We start from the raw sequence: 25,008 nt of genomic DNA, 5'->3' as shown, positions 1-25,008 counted from the left end.
TCAACAATAATCACGATCATATGCATGTGCACATATTTTCCGAATGGAAGAAAATGGTCATCTTTGGAACCTCATGTACATTTTTTACTTCCTTGTACGAAGTAAAAAGGGAGTATTGTAATAGCAAAAAATTTCGGCTTTCATATTTCAACGAAAATATCCATTTTGACCGCTATTGAAAGCAATTTAACGATGTTTTTGCGTGACATCTGTACGTAAGGACAGATTAAAGGGAAAAAAATTATTCCCCCCAAAAAATTATAAAACTGACTTAAAATGAATTCTGAAGAGATTTTTTAATGGCGTATGTATGCACATGTCTCGCATAACTAAAAAACGAGTAACCTCAGAACATTGAAATTTTGTACATATGACTGCTATAACATGTAAATGTGCACCTCCCATTTTGGCAGGATTTCGTTTTTGAGTATCAACCTATTAGTAAGTGAGGTGAAAGAAAAGCAGATTTCACCGTTGGGTATATTTTCCAATCTCCTGGGAATGTGAACGAAGGGGGTCAGAGATGGCCAAACAGTACTTAATGAATTACGAATATGGATGACACCCCTACACAAAGGATGTAAGGGATCTGAATAAACATTTAGGAATGGTCTTGGGGGAAAATACATGCTGGCAGAAGACAGCAATAAATTAGGTACTGTAAATCATGTAAAGATAGTTTGATGTCGCGGTAAACTGTCCAGATGTTTCCCGGAAGAGAAGATGTGGGAATCAGGAAGAAAATAATTAAACACAGAGCAAGAAAATAGTGATTCTGTTTTCTGTTGAAAGGCTCACAAAGCTTTGCATTTGTATCTGCATTCAACCAGCCATATTTATTTCTAACAAAATCAGATAACTCATTCTAAAATTTCAGGTACGTCTTGTTAAATCTTTTAAATTATTTAACAATGAATATGTAGAGAAAGTATATTGGAATTAATTGCCATTCTTTTTCATATAAGTCTTTTAATACTTATATTGTAGCATGAAGTAATTTAATTTTTAAAATATCTAATGATTTTTACCTTTCTAAATTCATCATATCACGAGTATTTTCTGAATCTCGCTTTTTGAGATTTATTTGAGATTATTTGATTATTTTTGAGATTTTGAGATTTGATTAGTGTATACAATGGTTATAATAATTAAATAACTGTAGTACTGAAGAGTAACATTTGAACGTGTTTTTAGCACTGAATGAAACGTACGAACGTAATCTTCCATTTTTAATTTTTCAGTTTATAAACTAGGTTTTAAAAAAATTCTAAGGGAATCTTACTAATGAATAATATTAATAACAACGATCGGGTCATAATAATAATTTAATTTTTCTTGTTATAGCATCTAAAAATGAAAATAGTAAGAGAAAGAGGGGCTTCGTATCCAAATAAAAGAATAGCCAAAGAAGAAATTAATAAAAAAAAATTAAGGGGTCATCCTGAAATACATAAAAGTTTCTATTTCCAAAATGCCAGACTCAACCACTTCGGATGTCAATTCTTCCAATACTCTTGCTGATGCTGTTGAAAACCAAAAAGCTGAAGTAGTACTAGAACATTACACTGATGTTTGGGTACCTGTATTTTATTCTTCCGAGTTTGTCAGATTCACAGGCTCCTGTTGTAGATGTGAAGCTTGCAGCACCCACATTCCAACAACATCTACTAAATTTGAACCTGCATTGGCATGTTCAAATATAGTTATTGATGGCTCTCAGAGTGAGACTGATGAAGCACTGACATCGGCTTCTACTCAGTACAGGGATTGAGATGATGTTGGAAAATGGCCTGAGCATGTAAATGGAAACATGAGATTTCTACTTATGCAGCGAGGTCTGGAGGTTGTACAGCACATGAACACTAATTTCACTAAAGTGTCAACAATGTTACAATCAGACACAAATCATACTACATTGAATGGAGTTAAGAGGCGTCTAACGTGAGAATGGTTTTATCGCACATTAACTAATGGAGAAAAATTGTTACATACTTGGGTGGCTTATTCTCCTTCTAAAGCATCATTATTTTGCTTTTGTTGTTGTTTGTTTGGTCACACAAACACACTGAGTGAATCAAAATTTTGCTCATCTAATGGATTTAAAAATTGGCAGAAACTAAATCCCAAAGTAGCCAACCACAAATCAAGTGCTGAACACAACCAAAATTTTTGCAAATGGAAGGAGTTAGAAACCAGACTTCAAAAACGACAGACTATTGGTTTAAAAAAAAAAAAAAAAAAAACTATACATTGTGGCAAAGGAAACAAAAAAGTGGGAAGAAATTCTTGTTAGAATGTTTGATATAATTAAATTCCTAGCGAAACAGCATTTGACTTTTCGTGGCCACAGCGAAGACAATACCAGCACGAATAGGCAAGTTTTTAGAACTGGTGTATCTCCTTGCAAAGTACGATCCAGTACTCCAAGAGCACCTTGTGCGCAGGAAAATGGGTCCAAAAAATTCAGTCACGTATCTGTTACCGCAAATTCAAAATAAGTTCATTGGAATTTTAGGAGATAAAGTTCTCCAATAAATTATCTGTCAAGTACAAAAGGCCAAATATTATTCTAATTAACTAAAACTATTCTAATTATTATTAACTAAATTATATTTGATAGCACCTCAGATATTTCACATAACAATTAAACAAGCGAAGTTGTGCTATATGTAAAGATTGAAAATCAGAAAGTAGAAGTGGTGGAACCTTTTATAGATTTCACTGAAACAAAAACTAAAACTGCTGAAGCTATTTCTGACACGATTTTAAGTAAGTTTAAAGCTGATGGTCTTGATATAATGGACTGCAGAGGTCAAATATATGATAATGCCGCTGTCATAGCTGGAAACATGCAGGAGTGCAACAAAGACTCAAAGACATAAATCCTAATGCCGAATTTGTACCTTGCTCAAACCATTCACTAAACTTGGTTTGTTTACATGCTGCTTCAACCAAAACCAATTCTGTAACTTTTTTCGGCACTTTAGAACGTTGTTATGCATTCTTTTCCATGTCAACACACCTATGGGGCGTAAGACATTAAAAAGACTTCAGGATACATCATGGAGCACAACTGCTGAGGCCAGTAGATATGGCATGAAACTACTATAAGTTCATTTTGACTGCTTTAGAAAAATTGACAGAGGCAGCAAAAAAATAAGTGCTTTGCAGGAACTGCTCACACAGAAACAAAATGAATTGGTAGAGGGTTCTATGAGTTATGCCAAAAATTTGTGTGAAGACCTTGGCATTTTAAAGGAACCACAAAGATGAATAAGGAGGAAGCAAATTTTTGATGATAGAAGTAAAGATGCAGCTTTGTTCCACGAAAATGAGTTGAGAAAAAAGTTCTTTTCATTGCTAGATAAGGTAACTGCAGAAATTCATGAGAGGTTTCAACAGCTACGGAATTTGTCGAACAAATTCGCTTTTCATACACCATCGAAACTACTGGATGTTGAAGACTAGGATTTCAATTTAGAATACGTGTCTTATGACATTGACAAAGATAAGTTCAAGCTCGAACGTGTGCAGCTAAAAACTTTTGTTGATGCTAAAGGGCAATAAATTAAATTAATGAATTCAAGCCTGCTTGACGTGTTAAAGTTTATTGTGCAATTTAAGCTGGAAGATTTCCTGCCTAATATAATAATATTGCTTTGAATATTCCTCACAATTGCCATAAGCAATGCCAGCTGTGAGAGAAGCTTCTCTAAACTGAAGATAATCAAAAATTACTTACGATCGACAATGAGTACACTGAGATTGACTAACCTGGCTGTTTTGGCTATTGAGCATGAAATGACTGATTTAATCGATATTGATAGTGCTATTACAGATTTTGCTATGAGGAAAAGTAGAAAACTGAAAATTTAAATTAAGAAAGGAGTTTAATTTCTATTTCTAATAGATAACAAAAGAGATAATCAAAAAGAAAATTTATAATTTTTTTTTTTTCAATAAAAGATTAAATAAATTGTTACCTACATTTATTTATATTAAAATATATTTTTTATTCTGAAAGTTGTTAAAATGATTTTTTTCAATGAAAGAAATATTTATTATAGTGCAACAGTCAATTATGTTTTAAATAATATTTATTAATATTTTCAATTAACAATAAATTTTTTCAAAGCAATAATACTGTTTTTAGATAATAATTGGTTAATGTTAGAATGTAAAACATATTTTCGTAATTAAATTTTGTTTTCGTGTTTGTCCAAGTTTTAAATTTTGGAGAAAATAAAACTCTCTTTGCAGCTTAATATTTCCTTTGTACTAGAAAATTTCACCTTTATAATAATATCACATTTTGCAGCAGGAAGAGGCAGCAAATTTAGTATCTGCCACGGGCGACAGAAACCGATGCTACACCACTGACAATATACAGGGGCATAGCTTGGGGGGAGGGAAGAGAAAACATCTATCCCCGGGTGCAGCATTCAGGTGGCGGCAAATTGTTATTAAGAAATTTTTGAATGAAATCTTTTCAATTCTTGGCAAATAGGAAGGGGGGGGTGCAAAATCTTCAATTGTTCCCAGGCACTGGAAGTCCTAGCTAGGGCTCTGACAATATATAATATATTTTATCATTAATTAGTACTGCTGATACTATATGCCAAATTTATCAATTACACTGTGCTGCATTTACACATACACACACACACACACACATATATATATATATATATACTGCATGGATATCCTGTTCTACATAATGTTTACTGTTATTTGCAATATATCCTGGAATAAATTACTCGCATATACAAGTGTACTACTAAAACAGATGGCCACATTTAACAATAGAAGAGTGGCAGAAATTATCAATGACTTAAAATCAGTATTTGTCAAATGTTCCGGAGTCATTGTCCAGCATATCAACATTTTTTTAAATATCCCTTATCCTTTTTATATGCATATATTTAAGTTTATTAATTTTAGTTAATATCATACAATTAATTAACCCAATTAATTAATTTACCAATTATCAAAATAAGATTGATTTGCTTAATGCTTATTTCTTTGCAAAAATTATAGTTCAGAATATTCTGCTGATATTGCAATTCATTTTCATAATAAAGTATCTAATTTCATTTTGGGATAGAGCTGAAATCAAAAATTTCTTTCAAAAACAGAAAACTACTGCAATTGCACTTTAGCATACTCTAGGTCTAGTTGAATTTAAGCACTGTTTTCAATGATGTTCAGCTGCAATTAATATATTATTTTAACGTTCTTATTTCCAGATTCAACATCAGCAAGCCAATCCATCTCAGGCCCCAAAACTGAAACAATCTAGGAAGCATACACCTCAAAGGCACCATAAGAAAAGTGTAGAAGAAGAAATGCATTTGAAACCACTTAATGAACGACACCATAAATTTCCCAATCCTGCACTTCTAAACAAGATTTATGATCCGAAATCTGCAAACATACACCTTAATAAACAGAAGCTTCTGAGGCAGGTTAAACACGAGTAATAAATCACCATATATTAAGATAAATTAAGAATAATAATTAAAAAAGTTATTAAATTATTAAAATTACAATGAACCTTCCCTAGTATGAATACTTAATCTTCTGAAATATTATATTAAAAATAAGAATAAATTTTACACACACACAAAAAAAAAAAAAAAAAAAAAAAAATTTACAGAAGCTTAAAAAAATGTAATAACTTTGAAAGCTTTCGCTTCTTCTTAATTATTTCTTTTCCTGAAATATGAATGAGCTTCATGAAGTAAATTAATGATCTATCATATTTTACTGACAACTTTCTTTGCAACAGATCACTATCAGTATCTGAGAAATGTTTTACTGTTCTTCCCAATTTTCAGCTTTTACTTTTTATTTTACAGATATTTTAACTTAAGATTATTGGAGCATTTTAGTTAAATGTTAATCCCACATGATACTTAGAAAAATTAGAACAGAAAACTTAATGCATAAAACTCAACTTTCAGATATACTCAATGAATGACATCAAAAATAAAAATGATGTCGTTTAAACATTGGTATGTTCTGTGTGACCAGATATACAAATAAGAAATAATAATAATAAAAAATATGTATAAGCAGTTTAAGAATATGGTGAACCATTTAAGGAACAATATACGATAAATTACATCAAGTTGAGAAAAGATAAAATTAATGATTGAGAAATAATTAACTATTTCCCTAAAATAAGAACTGCAAATATCTTTATTTGTTTAGTATATCAAATATTTTAGTTTCTGTAGGCCTTAAGAAGACCTCAAATATCAATCTAATTAGAGCCAAACCCATTAGATGGTTAAAAAAGTCGGGATAACTGTTTTTAATTCCTACCCCCCTGGAGACCAAAAGTGTGTATTTACTTAAATGCCCATGAGAGAATTTTAATTTGTCATTTATTTTATTATTGTATTTTACGTCAACGCCAAATTACAACTAAAAATTTAACAAATATACCTTCATAAGCAAAACATTGTTTTTTTTTACAAAACTATGGAATTATTTTTGATTATTAAATTCATTATTAAACTATGGAATTATTATTACAAACCAATGGAATTATTTTCATTTGCCTAAAGAGACAATCTAATTCAGTTTCCATTCAAATGAAATTGTGAAATTAATTTTTATTTACTTCAGTATAAAACTTACACACAAAATAAAATCTAATATTGCAGGCATCTTATACTCGATACATATTCTTGACAGAAATACAATGAACGTTCAGTTGAAAAAACTATGGGTTGTCTGAGTTGTCTTTTCGAACTAAACAAAATATACAATGATAATTTTCTGTATATAATGCCTTCTGAAAGCAATATGCATAGTCCAGATTAAATATATATATATATCACAGTAATTATCACTTCTCTTTAAATTTATACAGCAGATTACTTCATTATGCAAGAAAAATTTACCTCAACATGTGTGTTTGTACCACTTAAATATTTTTCTTCCTGAACAACACTAACACTTCAATACAGATTATCAAAATTAACTGCACGTTCTAAATAAATAAACTATCACAAAGTATTGTGAAGTTTAAAAATGTCCCTTGTAATCTTACAATGGCACAGCAAAAATTATGGTTATTTATATTAATCATTAGAGCTCTAAATACCTCAAACCCTCAAGTATTGGCCATACTCATTTTGCCTCATTTTTAATTTACTTACCTATATTTTACTTAACTAAACAATATTAAAAGAAAATAAAGCATAACATATAAGATTTCAAAGAAATTTTCAAGTTAATACATGGATTAGTCAAAAATTTCAGAAAATATGTAGTCGGTTATTATACACCATTCATTGGATTTTGAAGTCTTATAACTTCTAATTTACAGACTGCACACACTCTTGATATTCACAACAGAAGAAAATATTTAATTTCAAATTCACACATGCAGACACATCAAAGTGCAGGAAAGAACCCTATTTTAAAAATGACACGTTTGCGACAGACAGCATTTTGCATTTTAAGAGTATGAGAAATGTTTACCTGCAACATTTTAAAACAGTATCAGCAAAACAATATGGATTGTCTGTATAAAAGAACAGCCTTATATGGGCAAACATTTTAAATGAAATAGAAGAAAATACTTAATGATTTTCAAAAGGAGTGCACAAAAGAAAGCAAATCATGCTAGCCAATTAACTTCGTATTTTGCAGCCAACTATTTGAAAGATTTTGTGATGCCATCAGCAAGTTGAAAATCTTGCTGTTTTCAAATACTGGAACATTAAGAGCAACATGATTATATTCAGTAATACAAATTTTGTACATGTATGCAAGAAGCATCACAAAATGATGATTCTGTTGCCTGCATAATACTTATTTAGAAGATTTTTCATATGGTTGATATAATAAACTGTTACAATGTCCAGATAAGAGTCGTGGCAAACTATTATACTCCAACATAACAGAAATGGAATTCAAAAACAAAATTAAATGCTCATTTTTGCTATTTCACAGACAATGTATATGTGCTTGTTTTTTCTTTAACACAGTTACGGGTATGTTGTATCTTGACATTTTGCAGTTGTAGTAAATGATTTAGAAACTATCATAGTCCAGCCAAGATGGTGCTTTCCTCATAGACCCATTGAGCCACACTACCATTTGGATGATGAGTCCTCATGTCATTGGATTGATTTTTCAGGAAGATAACAACCTGGCATTGCTCAGATATCCACAACTATTTCCCAAACTGATGAACTGTGATTGTTTTCTTTAATGATATGTTTATGTCCAAATATAATGATCTAATTATATTTGGACATAAACATATCATTAATGATATGTTTATGATATGTCCAAATTAATGATATGTTTATGATATGTTTATGTCCATTACCAAAGGTAATGTTTATGTCACCTACTCTCTGTTATATGGCAGCAAAGGATCACCAAGACACATTTCAGCTCATTTGGTGAGCAGCAGCGAGAAAAATTTACAACATGTGTAGGTAAAATCAGAGCACAACTTTTATTTGTGCTATGTAACAAAAGGAGTAGACAAACATTTATACAGCAATGCCTAAAACTTTCTTTTCAAAACTTGGTGAACCATTAGTACTAAGCATGCATCCTAATAAAAAAGCAATTACATATTGCATACAGGCAACTGTATTTAATTATTTTCTGAATCATTTTAATAGTAATATTATATTATGCCAACCAATAATAATAATGCTCCAGTTTAATTTAGCTGAACAGAAATAAATTATGAATTTTGTTTAGAGAAAATAATGACTTCCTTATTTAATTTCAGAATAATGAAAGAAAAAAGAATTATAATCTTTTGGTCAGGGAAAATAAAAATATATTTCATTCTTTAATCTTAGGTCAAATTAATATAAATTAATAATATAAACTAATACAAACACTTACAAAAACAAAAAAATAATTCAAAAATCCTTTCGCCATTTTATTTTTTTCAAAAACAAAAAATGTTTTGAGCTTTGTTTTACTGGAACATAATATATTTTACTTTTTAACTGCCTTTAAGCTATTCTTTAAATTCATCCTTGTATAAATATATGTATGATAAAAATAAATAAAATTCTTCACTGGCATTGCAAAGAGTAAGTATATAATATATCCCCGCAAAATAATACTATTTTTAAATATCTAGATAAATTGTCCCTTTTAAAGCTGATTATAATATTGTAGGTCAACTTTATTTACCTTTTTTTTTATATTTAACTTTTTATCTCAAATACTTTCAATGTTCAATTCTGTCACAACAGCAATTTGTTTTACAGATATAAATGTATTTAATTCTTCAATAACATCTATATTTTTTACGAAAAAACATAACTCCCTCACTAGTATTACAGTAAATATGCAATTGCTCCACTAAAATAAGGGAAGAATTTGATTCTTAAGTATTTGAATGAGCTGTACTTTCATTTATTATGAATATTTATTTAGAGTTCCTTAGACATTAAATTGACATCATTAATGATGTTTCGCAAAAATCCAAAAATTTTGGTCCATTTTTATTACGATATTTTAATTACACATATTTTATTGTTTATCCATATTTATTACCAAAACAATAACTGGTCCTTCATAAACTGGCAAAAAGAATTTGCTTCATAACTAAATTGTTAAGCCTCAAAACCTGCCTGCGAAGTTTGCTTCATAATTAAATTTTTTAAGGCTCAAAACCTGCCTGTGAAGTTTCAAGCTGATGAACTCTTCAAAAAGTTATTCAAATTGTATGAATGAATATATATTATTATATGAAGTTCTGCTGAATATGAATATATATGAAGTTCTGCTGGTTGATTTTATGTTAATATATGAAATTTTAGGATTTGACTGCATGTAAATACCTGTACTTTTAAAATTTGACTGCATGTTAATGTGTAAGATTTTACAGTTAGACTGTATGTGAATAATTGAAATTTTATAATTTAACTTCATGTAAATATATTGAATTTTACAATTTGAATATATGTGAATAGAGATATTACTGTATGTGAATGCAGAAAATATTATATGTGAACAAATAAAATTTTAAAATTTGACTGCATCTGAATGCATGAAATTTTACAATTCAGTTATACATGAACACAACTATCACTTTGTACATAGTTTCATCTTTTTCTCTCCTCAAAAGACCAAAAGGTGAAATCTAATTAGTGAGCAACTGTGCATGAAAAAAACAGTTAATTTTATAAAAAACGTATATGGCCAAATAGCTGCTAAAAATTTCTAAATTTTCCTTTAATATGCAAATCAGGTATACATGCAGTATATGCACAGTAAATAACAACATCTTTAAACTTACAATGGCACCCAAACAGGACAATGGTTAGAGACTCTGACTGCCATATTGAAAGGCCAGAGTTCAAATCCCAGAAAAGGCATGGAAGTGAATAGTGTTTGTGTGGCAAAGTGGTATTCACAGATACGGTCAGCCAAAATCCTCTTGAGAGCTTGGTAATAGAGGAAGGGGGTGGAAGACCCTTGAACTGTGCCCTGGAGTATTCCTCAAAATACCATCTGGGATGGAAGCTTAGCAATTAGCAAGGTTTGAGAATACTCTGGACTAAACCGGTAAGAATTTGTTCCAAAAGGTTCTCCATCTGTCCATGGCATGTCGCCAAATGAGCGATTTCTTGCCAAATGTGGCAACCCTGACTTCCCTTGACATTTTATGGCAACCCTAAAGCTGCTTTGCGGGGAAGCCATCTTACCGCGCCTGAACATTTTGTAACAATATAATATTGGAGAAATAATGAATATTCATATTCCACAGAATGAGACGTATGAAAAAAAAATGTTGGAATCTGTGAAGCAACTAGACATTAGAACATTATACCTCTTACCCTTGTAAAATTACTTCCTTCAAAGTAAATTCTTATGATTAAATATAATTAAACTATGAATAAATTTATTTGCCAATAAGTTTTATTCATTAAATCAGTTTATAGCATTATTATATACAGTTTTTGATATCACGAAAATAATCATTGTGCAGCATTACAGAACATTACTAGTATGATAATTCGTCCTCACTTATGTCCAGATCATCCCACGTTATTTGACTTTTATGGTATACTGGAGCCGTGATAATCTGAAATTTTGATTATCATGGTTACTGAATGTTTTCAGGAAATAAAACATAGTAAAAAATAATCTAAGATTTTTTTATAAAGATAATTTCTTTAAATATCTAATATGTCAAATATTTTTTTAACATAATGACAATGGAATTATTTTATTACAGTCTTTCTGGATAAGCCAAAATCACATATTATTTCTTCTCACCTTAGTCAGTAAAAAGTTTAGCAAAGCCTGCTGTCATATTGTTGGGACTAGATTTGAATCCTAGAGAAGATATGAATGTTTGTAAATGCATTATGTCTTTGCAATATGTTGGCACTAAAAATTCATACAGAGAAAATTTTCTTGAGAAGTTACATTATGGAAAAAGAAGACTCTTGGATTCCACTTCTGATATAGTTGTCGATCAAAATTCAAATGAAATTTTTCAGATGTCATATTTTAACTATGTCGTATTTCAGGGTTTAAAGCTTCTTTAACTTAAAACAGGTTTTTAAGCCAACAATATACACTACTCTCTCATCTTAGCCATGATGAATTGCATGAACCTGATCTGGTTCAGATTAAAAGAACGTGTAACAACAACAACATAAGATATATTATTCCTAGATGACAATGGTTATGTCACAAAATTTCACTGTAAAACATGTAAATTCAAAATAATTTGAGTTCTGATTGCTTTCTGAATCAATTAATTATCCCTTAAAGAAACTGCATTCTTTGCTTTTTTTTTTCTTTCTTTTAATGAATGCTTAAAAAACTCACTAAATATACAACTGCAATTTGTTTTAAAAATACAATCTGCAATTTTATTAAAAATGAAACAAAAGAGTTAAGAAAGTAAAAGAATAAGTTAAGATTTTTTATTGCTGTTGTTTATATTAATGCTTTTTTTACATAAGCTTCAAAAGGAAAAGAAACATTACCATAGAAAGTGAAACTATTTAGCTTTCCATTATCATTTCAAAGTTGAACGTATGTTAACTAATTCACTTTATCCCTTTAGCATATGAATTCGTGTGACTACATATCAATTTTTTATTACTTACATATTTTTCCACAGACCATGAAAGTCAGCAATGATTCTGCCAAACTTGCATCAATCATTCCAGAAGTTAGGTGGAATCAACTACTGTTTATTTGATTAGATAATCAACAGATATAAGTTATTAATGTAGCATATAAAAACATAAATATCAGCTTATATTGATGAATTCTTTCTCATGTTTTCAATTTTAGTGCTCAACTGATTTAATAATACCATTAAATTACTAACTGGCTTATTTTCTTCAATGTTCTTATCTATTTTACTAATAAGTTTGGCTATTGAGGCCTTTTGACCAGCTCTTATTATTCCAGCTCTTCGAGTTCCATTGTAAATAAAAAATAAAAGTAAAATAAAGAGCTGAATGATAAATTTTCAATTAAAACTGAGATTATTTAACAAATAAAGTCATTAAACCCAACTCTAATCATTCTGAAATGGACTCATTGTAAAACAGCAATAAAACTGTCCTTTCTGTATGAATTCAGTGGGACATAAATTCATTTAAACATGAATCAGTGATGTTGCGTTATTTTGGCAAAACCTACAATTTTTCAATGTTTTGAGTATACCCAACAGCAAAACAGGTTTTATAACTTTGAAAATACTACACTGCTTGTTATGTTGAAGGCAGGTCCCAAATATTATTATTATTTTTTCATCTATCAAAATGCAAGAGAAATACAGGAAAATAGTAGTTAATGTATGATCGTCTTTGCAAAAACTAACCTGCTTAATGAGGATCAGGGTTACACAAAACTAAAACAAAGATCTTGTGAATGTGCTGCAACATCATGCTTATTCATTAATGGCATTAAATTGCACTGTTTGAAAACATTGTTAAAAATGCTCGACGACAAAATATGTAAGTACCAATTTTTAATTTGAACATGCAACTAATAAAATTTAATTGCCTGATTTTATGAGCATTTCTTATGCATTGAAGTAATTCTTATCAGTAATATATTTGACACTTTTGTATAGGGTTTTTGAATATATTGCATGTCTCTGTAGAATCCTCAGTGTTTTTAAGTGCGGTTAGTTAAAAATCTTGCTTTCATAAATCAAAACCCTGCTCCATTCACTTTCGGTTTATTTAAACTCATCTGTATTTATATAAACTTTTTGTTTTTAAAGAAATCTTTGAAAATACAGCAAATGCATACTTACATGAGCCAACTTTTTAACATCAATATTTTGGTCAGCAATATTTCTCAAATACTTGTTGATTGCCATGTAATCATTCATTTCAAGAATTTCATTTTCACATAACTTAAAAAATGCCAAAGCAAATCGGAACAGCACCTATATTAAAATAGAAAGAAAACTTAATTATTAACACTGTTATAATTTTAATGCAACAGAAATATCAATTACAAACTCTAAAACAAAACGATACTGGGACATTTTAATTACAGATAAATAGTAAAAATAATTACACACTGTAAAATAAAATGGTATCATCTGAATTTAAAAAAATAAAGAATTACAAATGAAAACCACTATCAAATAACTAATAATTTAAGAAATAGCTTTCATGTGAGTTTCAAAAGTTAATGATCAGATACTAGTATGAAATACTTTCTAATTATTTAATTAATAATAGCTTTAGTTGTGAGAACATTTGAAGTAAAAATCTGGATATTCAAGCATTCTTAACAGATAAAGGGCTAAATTTAATACAAAGAAAGATTAATACCGATCTAAATTTAATTAATATATGGGGTGTTTGAAAAGGTGGCTGGAGGCTGTAGTTTTCTTGTTGGTTATTTGAATATTATAAAGTATATGAGAGCTATTTACTTAAGGGAGGGGATGTTTTCATGAAAGACTTTCTAAGAGTAAAATGACTCTACTCATGCTATACGTGGAGACTAACCATACAGTCAGCTCATGCACTTGAAATCAAGCTCGAGTTGCTAGTATTTGCTTAACCACACAGCCACTAATGAAGCCTGCAATGTTTTTTAAAATTCTGATTTTTAAGTACTTGCAATTACAAAATTTCTCAAAAATAAGGTAGAGAATATTAAAATAAATTTCAATTATATGTGATAGGATTCTGAGGACTGACATTTTTTTCATAGTTTCTACACAAAACCTATTTGGTTAATTAACTGAAATAAACATTTGAGAGGGCTATCTACCTATAAAGAAGCATGTCTTGATAAAACACTTTCTAAGGAAAATTGGTTAGTATTCATAAGGAATATCACGAAAATCGCATGAGCTGCCTACCCATTTATTGGAATTTGGACTTGAACGAAATTAAAAATGTTTAGCAACCTTGATACTCATCCAACGATAGGGCAGTCGAAAACTTTAAATTAACAAAATAATTACTATGTCTGCTCTAAATCAATGAAGGAAAACTGATGGCCCACAGCAAGCATACAGCCCAAGAGTTCATTTCCTGCAGCTTGATGAAATACTATGCAAACGTTATTATCATTCACAGTGGGCTTTTTAATGAATGTAGAACATTAATTCAATGCTTTCTTCTGATAACCTGCAGAGCATATGCTGATTTTTGATAATCTTGTGAAATGGTAATATTTCCCAGTCATTCAGTAATATTCACCAATTATTTTACCAGTTTATTTCAGTTTTAAATAATTCTTTCAATTAAAATAATAAATAAAAAGCATGCAACACAAAAATTTAATAGTACAAAGTCTCTGAATTTTATCTAATATCATTTTAAAAACATTAAAATTTTGAAAGATACTTTAAAAATTTATTTTACAGAAATTTTAAAATAAAAAAAATTATTTCTGTGATTAATGAACTCCTTTCATTCAGAAAGTGTTTTAATTTAATACTTTTATAATGCAGCACTCTTTTATTTAGAGATACTTACTTTGCTACCTTCATAGAGAAAAGCATCCCATATTCGAAGATAAATATCTACAGGAATGTTATCTACAAACACAGTGAGGAACCAGTTGAAGGTGAAAAGTGACAAATCCACATTATTTTGTTCAAAATGGGAGTGTAGGCGAGGTAGCTTATCAGCCATGATGTCTTTTAATACTCTCTGTATTGCAAAAGAAAAATAGATTAGGTGAGCTCTAAATACGGTAAACTCCTTGGATATGTTCAAACAATCAACTTAATGACCAAATTTTAAAATGAATATTTCAATTAGCAAATGTATTATTATCAAATGTCAAAATATTAATAATAACTAACAGAAATTTATTTTTCAAAGTACCTGATCCACCAGAGAAGCAATCAATGTTCTATTATAGTAACCTTTAGGCATTATATATGTGGTAATGGCAACCAAGCACCAGAATGCAGATTCTTCATCTAAAAACAATAATGCAATTGCAGCCAAACGGTTTAAACCCTATGAATAAGATTATTATATTCAAACATTAAAAATACAAAAATATATACATAAAACTACAAAAAATAGTTAAAGGATGAATTCTCAAATAACACCCATATTACCTCCTGTGAAGCATAAGCAACATTGTTGGGGATTATGTGAATGAAACTGTATAGTACACTGAAGTGACGCGGAACCTTCTGGAACGAATTCTTACCGGTTTAGCCCAGAATGTTCTCGAACACAAGCCGAAAGCTATATAAACCCTACTGATCCGCAGTCAGTGTGTGTGTGCCTCGCCTAGCGAGCTGATAGTCAGTCATTGAGCGAGTGTCTTGAAGTCTAGCCCCGAGTTGGTCGTCGAGTGCATCGGTGAGTTTTGTCTTAGACTGTGCTGAGTCGAGAGCTATAATCTTGTGTATCGTCGAGTGCATCGCATGGAGAATCTCGAGAGTACGTGGAGTTCCGAGAACAACCAAGCAGAGTTGGGAGCTGTACTCAGGTGCTTTGCAGTGAAGCTACCTCCACCGTTATTGCCTGACAGTGTGAAGGCTGTGTTGCTGAACACGTCAGCGTGTTTATAACAGTTTGACGACTGTAAAAGTGATTTTGGAGCTGTCCTGTTTAATATTGGCTAAATAAAGTGTGTTTCGATACTTCATCAAGTGTCGTCGTTATTCACTCCAAATCTACGAATGTGAAGGAAGAAAACGTAGAAATAAGAAAAATGCAAAAATACCATCGAGGTGCAGATTTTGCCTAGGCAAGACAACACAGTGAATGGACTCTAGAGGACTTAAAACGAGCAGCACTGAGTGAAGAGTCTCGTTTCTGACTACTTAACATTGACATGAGGCTGAGAATATGACATCAAGCTCATGAAGCCATGGATCTTGCATGCTAAGTTGGAACTGCACAAGGCAATGGTGGTTCAGTCATGGTCTTGGGTGTTTTCTCTTGGCAGAGTTTGGGATCTTTGGTACTTGTACCAAACTTACCTCAATATGATTCATTATGTGGATTTGCTGAGCAATCATCTCCATTCATTTATGTTGTCCTGTCAGTCACACGGAAATGGAGTATTTCAGCAAGATAACAACACCTCTCACAGGCCATGACTTAAATCCTACTGCACCTTTCGAGTGTTTTAGAGAAAGGCATGAAACCACATCACACAACACTAGCGACCCTTCCTGAATTATGAATAGCTCTATCTGATGTTTGGCAAGCTATTTCCCAAACTTATTGAATCTATGACTCGTCATGTGGCAGACTTGCTATCCCTAATTCTGTGACACTTCAGTGCACTAGAAAGCCATGTTTTAATTAACCATAATAAACATTATTCTATCATCATATACTGTTAATTTGATGAGTACCATAAAAATTATTAATAATTCTGGGAAACATTTTAAATAGTCATAAAAAATAATACAACTAATACTTTTATTACACTGAAAAAGGTAAATACTAAATTTTTTGGAACCTGCTCATTGTTATGGCCCTTTGTGTTTAAAGCCAAGTTCCTGCTAGGATTATTACCAAGTTCATGTTTACTTTTCACATACTCTTTGTGGCTGCCATACTTCTGTGATGGCTTTTAATACCAAATTATAACCTTTTTTTTTTTTTTTTTTTTTGTGCTTTAAGGACTTTAGCCTCATGAACTTTGCAAGGTAACACTCAAGATGATGATGAATCATGCCTCATTAATTTTTTCCCTGTCACTCAGCTAAGTGCCATAGTCTTTCAACATTTAGTGTATGAGCCAAAGAAATAAAAATTCATGGTTCACAGTAAAATATTGCTCTAACCTACTTTTACCAGTTCCTCTGTTTTATATGCTCACCAAGACTAAATAAATTATTGTTCTTTCTAGTTGATCAACAGTGGTTTCCTTTCTATATGGAGCATGAGCAAGACATAACTTACCAGTTTCTCGATCACTAAATATCTAAATATCCAGTATTGTAAAAAAAAACTCTACCAGCCTTAATTTTCCCCATACGAACAGACTTTTGTTTATGTTGACAATTTTTTCAGGTCCACATATCCACTTATCTAGCTGTCAAATTAGATGTAGAGTAAAAACTATACAATCACAACTACTCCAATCAATAACTGTATTTTCGTAAAGGCTGAGTTGCATCTCCCAACACTTTATCAATGTCATTTCCTCTACTCAACAGTAAACAAATCTTGCATTATTAATATTCTAAATTATATACAGGGTTCCTACACATTTCTGCACATGGAAATTAAGTACTTTTAAGGACTTTTAAGGACTATCAATGAAAAAATTAAGGACCTATGAGCAAATGGGAACTGAATAAATTCAATTAAAAATATTATTCTATGCCTGATTTTCACTTTCGTAATACCATTCTAAAAATAAAATAGATTCCTGAGTAGTATGCATTATTACTAAACATGAATTAATTAACACAATTATTAATAAGTTTGAGAATAAAATAAACTGTATGAAATTTATCAAGTAGCATTAACCATTTTACACTTACAATAGTTAGACATATTTGAAAGAAGATAAGTGACATTTACGTTTTACTAATAGTTAGCTTTATGTTGATTTTTTTATGTCTCATTTTGTCACATACTTAGTCTAGAGGTTTAGTAAATAGCAGGTAGATTTTATGTCAAAAGGCATAGGTTAAAATGAGAAGTAAGATCATAATCAGCATGACTCATAACACTGATGTAGACACAGTTGGGAAGTGTTGAAAGTTAGTCAGGCTCTGTTTGATGCAGTTAGTATCATAGCTTTGTGTGGAGTTCCAAGGGGTTGTAGCCCAGTTAATATACTTTAATGTTCCAATAAGCGATTAAAGTACCAAAATTGATAAGTTGTTTTGTATTATTTTTAAGTTTCACTAGATGCAAAGAATAAGTTTTACTTGAATTTTTACATTTTTGTGTTTTATCTTGTGACCACAGTGAGTGTTAATGAAAGGCAATAAATCTCTGTAATATGTAGACATAATTTTTAAGGGTAAGCAGTAGTTAGTTATAAATAATTAAATTAGGTAATTAGATAACCTTAGTCATAATGGATTTACATGGCCACTACTAAATTTTATTTTTAACAATATCTGTTAAAAAAGCCTATTAAAATCAAATGCTAATACATTTTCACAGTTTAAAATATATATAATTTATGACATTGATTCTTAAACGATATTGGGATACACATTAATAGCTACAAAACATTTATGTTTTGTAACAACAACACTCAACAAAATATTTATCCTTCATTTTAATTTGAAGCCCTTCCAAACATTTTGACTAGTTTATATCGATTTCCTTCTTGTTAAGCATCTTTTCTAACAATTAGAGATTTGTCTCAATACGCAAACCAATGCTCTCACTAGTTTCTGCGTGTTTATCTTCTAACATGTCAATCTCTCCACCCACAAGGTACCTATGAGGGTTTACTTGATCTGGTAAAAGTTAAATAGTCATTCTGTAACAGCAAAAAGGCAGAAATATTTTGGGAAAAAAAAAAAAAAAAAAAAAAAAGGAGGGAAAAGTGAAAAATCAATTTTATAGAGAAAACTGATGCATATTTTGAGAATTTTGAATATTCTGAGACGGGAAAAACGCTTACTGTGAAAAAATTTAAAAAGAAGACATTTTTAATTAATTACATAGCTAATTTTGCTCTTGTTAAGAGCTGTTTTGTAAATTACGCTTTATAGCATTATGCCTTTTTTTCAGATTTATAATATTGTATAATAAGTTGCCAAAACAAAACTTTATAATATGACAGCCAAAAACAGAGATGTTTTATTTTAATGTTATTTTTTAAATATAATTTCAATATATTACCATTATTTTAATGAAATTTATCAATGTTGTGATGTTTTAAAAAAAATCGTTGAAAAATTCTCAGATCTCGGTATTAGAAATTTTCTATAGAAACTGATCTTAAAATCGCCAAAATGTTGACAAGGCGCCAAATTTAGAACCGTTTAATAAAAGAATTCACATCCCCAAAAGCGAAAAGTTGTTTAAGATTTCTTTATTAGAAAAAATGAATTTCGAAATGCTTATGTTTTATATGCTACATATTTATGTTTCACTTCTTGCTTAGAAACTGAATATCCCATCATTTATATTAGAAATAGAAACAAATTATAACCCATTCAAAAGATAAACATACGTGTCAGTGAGTCGCCAAAAATATTCCTCCAAAATGCTAATTCACACTCATAAAAACAGACAAATTTCAGATGATTAAAATTAAGGACCTTCTGCTGATTTTGGCCCAAACTAAGGACTTTTAAGGTCCAAAAATCGATTCCAAAAAATTTAAGGACTTTTACGGACTCTTAAGGACCGTACGAACCCTGTATATATTATTCAGCCAGCCTGTTCTTCAAGATTCTATCCCAAGACTGAACTACTAGTGTTCAGCGATTTTTACTCCTCGGCTACTGGTGGGCCTTCTAAAACATATCTTGGAAGATAGAAATTATATATTAACACTTGGAATACTCAGAGCTCCTCTTATGATGAAAGACTGTGAATTGATGATCGTGAACTGTTTATTTTATATAAAAAAAAGCCAATTCAACTTTTATGCTATGTGCAACTAAAAAACCTTTGTTGTTAGTGCAAAGTGCATGATTTGCAAAAACTTTAGATGATTCAATGCATGTAAATTCTGTAGAACATGACTCTTTAAATTTCAGCTTGATAATTTTAACCTCTTATTCTGAGGTGGCATAATTACCAAACTTAAAAATGTTCAAGTTTAATTACAATTCAAAAGAAACAAATGCTACGACTTCTTGCCATAATATAACCGAACAGGACTTGTATGGTAAACAAGCCCTCTCCTGCAGAGTGCTTGGCTAGAAAGAAAAGACCAGAATTTTCTGAACTACAATTGATTACTCTTCATGCAATACATGATGTCATGAACATACTATTTCCCTCGCCTCCTTTCAGTAAAATATATAGCCTTTTTGGCACTTTCAGAGTTTTTAAGGAATTTCCATAAAAACATTGAAGAATTCGTAATAGTTGAAGTCTGTGGGCATACCATACTAGAGCAGAGAAACAGGATTTGCATGTACAGTAGAAACTTTCAAAAATTATAAACTTTTGAAAGAACAGAAATGCACAGTGAAATAGATTCATACAAAATAATTTAAAAAGAGTGCATGGTTAAATATTTAATTAACAATTAGTCATTGACCTGTCATTCCAGTTTAAAAAATAAATTATGTAAGGAGACTTTTACTCTATAAGAATTTAGAACACGATACCACCTAATAAAACTACACAAAATTTTAACATTTTCTCTCTTTCAAAGAAAGTGTCTGATATGGAACTTAGTCCTTACCTTATCAAAGACCTTTTAGAATAAATTGATGTACAACATGCAAAATTAACACATTTTTCTTTAAATTATGCCCTGCACTCTTCTTACTTTTCTGAAAAATGTCAATTTTATGGGCCTAATGAATATGATTTATATAAGATATTTTTTTTCACATGCATAAGGTAGTACCTCATCAAAACAGCCTGAGACTAAATAGCTCCACTAAATAATTCGAAGAAACAGCCCAAGACTAAATATACCCTTTATCAACAGACTCCAATGAAATAGTGAAAATTCAAAATTTAACTATTTATTAGACATAAACATTTACATATTTTCAAAAATATATATACAATATATTAGTATTTTAATACACCCAACTTATATTTCTATATAATGTGAAATGTCATGAAGAAAGTCCATATGTTCCATGTTTGCATAATTTTCCACAAATACTTTCAGATGGCGATTTAAGTTGTATATATTTAATTTTGCTTGCATCTGAGCATGGTTTCAAAACGGCAGGAGTTCCCTTTGCAAATGTATGCTCAAAGGGAAAGTGAAAATTAATTCCTATTTCCTATCTTTTTAAATGAAATCCTTCTTTGACACTGTTTAAAGGTGAATGCAGCCATTGACGGGATTTGGCTATTTTATAATACCTGGTATGGACAATTATGTCTTATCTCCTGTAATAACAATTATTTACTCTTTTATAATATTTGATATTAATCTATTATAATCTATATATTCAACAAGATAAATATTTTAATTATTTTTAATATCAGTCATGGATTATGGCCTTTTACCTTCAATAAATATTATTTTCTCTTATATAATACCTGACATTAATTTGCTATTGTATAAAAGCTTAAATATTCTTGTGTATTATTAAACGATAATTATTCACTCTTGAAAGTCATTTTCTCATGGCTATTTTACCATGGCCTGCCTTGGGCTATTCCACTGGCATTCTTATTATAGGTAATGATATTAAGTAATTCTTCCCATTTGGTCACATAATTTTTTTTAAACATCTGACATAGATGAGGACAAACAGATGGGCTTTGTCAACTTGTTGTATATGTCATAATTATAAGATGAAGTTAAAACATAAACATGTAAACTTACCTGACAGTAGCCAATGATAGGGTCATGCCTGCTGTAGGCCAAAAGGACTCGTCTGAGTTTTGGTATGCCATCTGAATCAAGATCTTCATAATGTCGATTATTGGGTAATGTTCTTAACAAATCAAGCTCAATCTGAATAAGAAGTAGAAGAAATCACTAAAATGCATAAAAGAGATTACAGAATAAATGGAATATGTGAATGATATTGTGTGTGTATTTATACATAATTTATTTTATTTTTACAGAAATTGTTATATACACAGAATATATACACACACGTAATATATGTATATAGGGTAGGCCAAAAATATGGAAAAACTTTATAAAATGCACGTTTGAACTGAAATGAAAAAGCTGAAATGAAATGCAAAAGCTGTTGGTGGCACTAATATGTTTGCTCACTAACACCACCTGTACAATATCCTAAATATGCTTCAGCGTCATTCATTACAGAGACAGTATTTTGGACAGTTGTGAGTGCATCATGTTGGAGCTAAATGAATTCGAACATGGGCAAATTGTTGGAGTTTGTGTAGTAGGTGCTTTCATAATCAAGGTGGCTGAAGTGTTTGGTATTTCAAGAGGAACAGTATCTAAGATTTTTGACTCATACAGCAAAACCAGAGAAACCATATCCTCTAAATCACAGTAAGGACAAAAATGTGTGTTGGGTGGTCATAACAGACGATCATTGAAGAAAATTATGATGAAAAATAAGAGGACTACAGCTTCAAAAGTAACTGTTGAGCTGAATGCTACACTTGCAAACACTGTCAGCACCAAAACAATACGAAAGGAGCTTCACAAGCAAGGTATTTCTACACGAACTGCAATTCAAAAGCCACTCATCTGTGATAAAAATGTAAGAGGAAAAAATGGTGCCAGTCATAAAACCTGAACTGTAGAGCAATGAAAGACTGCTATTTGGTCAGATGAGTCTTGCTTCACACTGTTTTTGACTTCTGGGCAAGTTTAAGTCTGATAAAGACTGTTTGCTGCCGAGAGTAAACATGGTGGGATTCGATCATGGTTTGGGCAGCCATATTGTGGTATTTCATGGGAACCATCATTACTGTGCAAGGTCACGTTGCTGCCAAGGATTATGTGACCATTTTGGCTGATTACATTCATCCCATGGTACAAATTTTGTTTATCAATGGTAATGCCATATTCCAAGACGACGAAGTTCATTCAGCTCACATCATCAAGCAGTGTTTTTCTAAGCATGAGGGTTAACTTTCACATCTGCCATGACCACCACAGTCACCATATATCAATATTATTGAGCCTTTAAGGGCTATTTTGGAGAGAAATTTTCATGAGTGCTATCCACCACCATCATCATAAAATGATCTTGCCAATGTTTTACAGGAAGAATGGTATACAATTCCCTTGCAAAGCAAACAAGACCTCTTATTTACCCATTCCTAGATTACACGCCATTTTAAATGCCAACAATTTTCCTACACTGTATTAGTCACAGAAAAACGTTTCTATTTTGGTGTTTCTATATTTTGTCCAATCCTTGTATATAAATATCATATGCATATTATATATATATATAAAGATTTCAATATTTTCTTTTCTACATGAAATAGGTACAGAACATACAGATAAGAGAGATACCCAAATTAAAACCAGAAGAAAATAAGGAAAAAAAAAAAAAAAGAAAAAAAAAAAAAGAAAATCTAATGCTAAAAAAAATTGAGAATGAGTTTAGATGATTTAAGAATGAGTTTCAAGCAATAGTTAACTCTACTGCCTTCTTTGGATTTATATAATGGTTCTGGAATAAATTACTTTTCTAAAGTGAATTTTCAAGGTTTTATTTTCTTAGATTCCACAGATACATATATATTATTAGGTAAAGAGTTTGAAATAAAATAAGTAAAATTAAATCAAAATATCCTTCTTGCAGACTGCAAGTACAGAATAAAAATTATACATATTCATAATATTACAAAGTTTAATTAGAAGTCTATTATATATGTGGTTATTATTTTTAATCTTCAAAAACAGTGATAACAAAATGTGAAAGGGTTCAGATTTTAATGCTCACCTAAAAGGGCTATTTTAAAGTTATGGTTCGCTCAGCAGAAATTATCAACAGAGATAACCCAGGTGGAATAGCAAACCATTTATTATTAGATGTATGTACATTTAATATCCCATAAAATTCTTTGCTTACATTACCATGGGAATGTTATATATCTTTACTATGTTTAAAAAGTGGGAAAATATATAACGTAATTCAATAAGAATATCTAATGCTTTTAATTAGATATATCATGAATTAATATATTGTTAAATCAATCAGATTAAAAAGATTATAGTGGAGGATATTTAAAGTTAATCTATGCAAAATAATGTTTCAAGACTAACAGCAGTATAAGAGCTAAAAAATAAGAATAAAAAATAAAATCAGCTTTTCACTTTAAAGCAAATAACATAAGCCACCTTTGATAACTCAAAAACTGCAAGACAGAGCTGCAATCAAAATTTTTTTGTAAAAAAATGTAGACCAAGGTGCAAAGGTATGCTTTGCAAAATTTCTATGCTAAAATTTTTCAATTACTTAGATACTTTGCACTCATTCAAAAAATGAAACTTTAATATTTTTCTTTCTCTTCTTTAGCTGTTTTCCATGAGGAAGAGATTTCAATTTAACTAAAAATTTTTTTTTTACTTTAATATTTTTATCAGTTTTAGGAAGAGATTTCAATTTAACTTTGAATTTTTTACTTCAATATTTTTATCAGTTTTACATTAAGTGCAGTAGCTATGGTGGTACTTTTAACATGATTTTTGGTTTGTAAGAGACAAGTCATTAATTGTAATTTTAAAAAAATTTTAAACAGCATAAGCAAAAGTTTAAATTTTGTGCACTTTTGTTTGTCACATAATCAAATCATGGTCAGGAAACCTTTCTTATTTCATTTAATTCTTAAACAGAACCAAGAGATATTTATTTGTGTGATCCTTTTTGCAACACTTTGTACATATTGCAGAATAAAATTACTCATATTGTTATTTTGTTTATATATACAGCATGTGATTGTGTATAAAATACGAGGGTAGGAA

General features: G+C 30.3%; 2 protein-coding genes across 7 annotated transcripts in view; one reads left to right on the top strand and one right to left on the bottom strand.

The window, feature by feature from the left end:
• The window catches only part of LOC118200200 (uncharacterized), a 28,686-nt gene extending 18,650 nt beyond the window's left edge, over positions 1-10,036 (top strand). The window contains exon 3 of the mRNA XM_035372140.2: positions 5,247-10,036. Within this exon, the coding sequence (XP_035228031.1) occupies positions 5,247-5,480 (234 nt within the window). The 3' untranslated portion in view covers positions 5,481-10,036. The remainder of the gene's footprint in view (positions 1-5,246) is intronic.
• LOC118200199 (TBC1 domain family member 2B-like) overlaps positions 1-25,008 on the bottom strand; it is a 146,745-nt gene that overhangs the window by 38,148 nt on the left and 83,589 nt on the right. For 4 of the 6 annotated variants that reach the window (XM_035372135.2, XM_035372134.2, XM_035372138.2 and 1 more), the window contains 4 exons: positions 21,928-22,059; positions 15,333-15,470; positions 14,979-15,155; positions 13,289-13,423 (listed from right to left, as the gene is read on the bottom strand). In XM_035372135.2, the coding sequence (XP_035228026.1) occupies positions 13,289-13,423; positions 14,979-15,155; positions 15,333-15,470; positions 21,928-22,059 (582 nt within the window). Of the gene's footprint in view, positions 1-10,732; positions 11,084-11,277; positions 11,338-13,288; positions 13,424-14,978; positions 15,156-15,332; positions 15,471-21,927; positions 22,060-25,008 lie in introns of those variants that run through there. The other 2 variants (XM_035372137.2, XM_035372136.2) reach the window with 2 other exon arrangements.

Source organism: Stegodyphus dumicola, chromosome 4, assembly GCF_044657685.1.
Source record: "Stegodyphus dumicola isolate Sdum_Otavi_A_Nest chromosome 4, ASM4465768v1".
NCBI lineage: Eukaryota > Metazoa > Arthropoda > Arachnida > Araneae > Eresidae > Stegodyphus > Stegodyphus dumicola.
The sequence above is the reverse complement of the archived record's forward strand: the minus strand, read 5'-3'. Positions and strand labels throughout refer to the sequence as shown.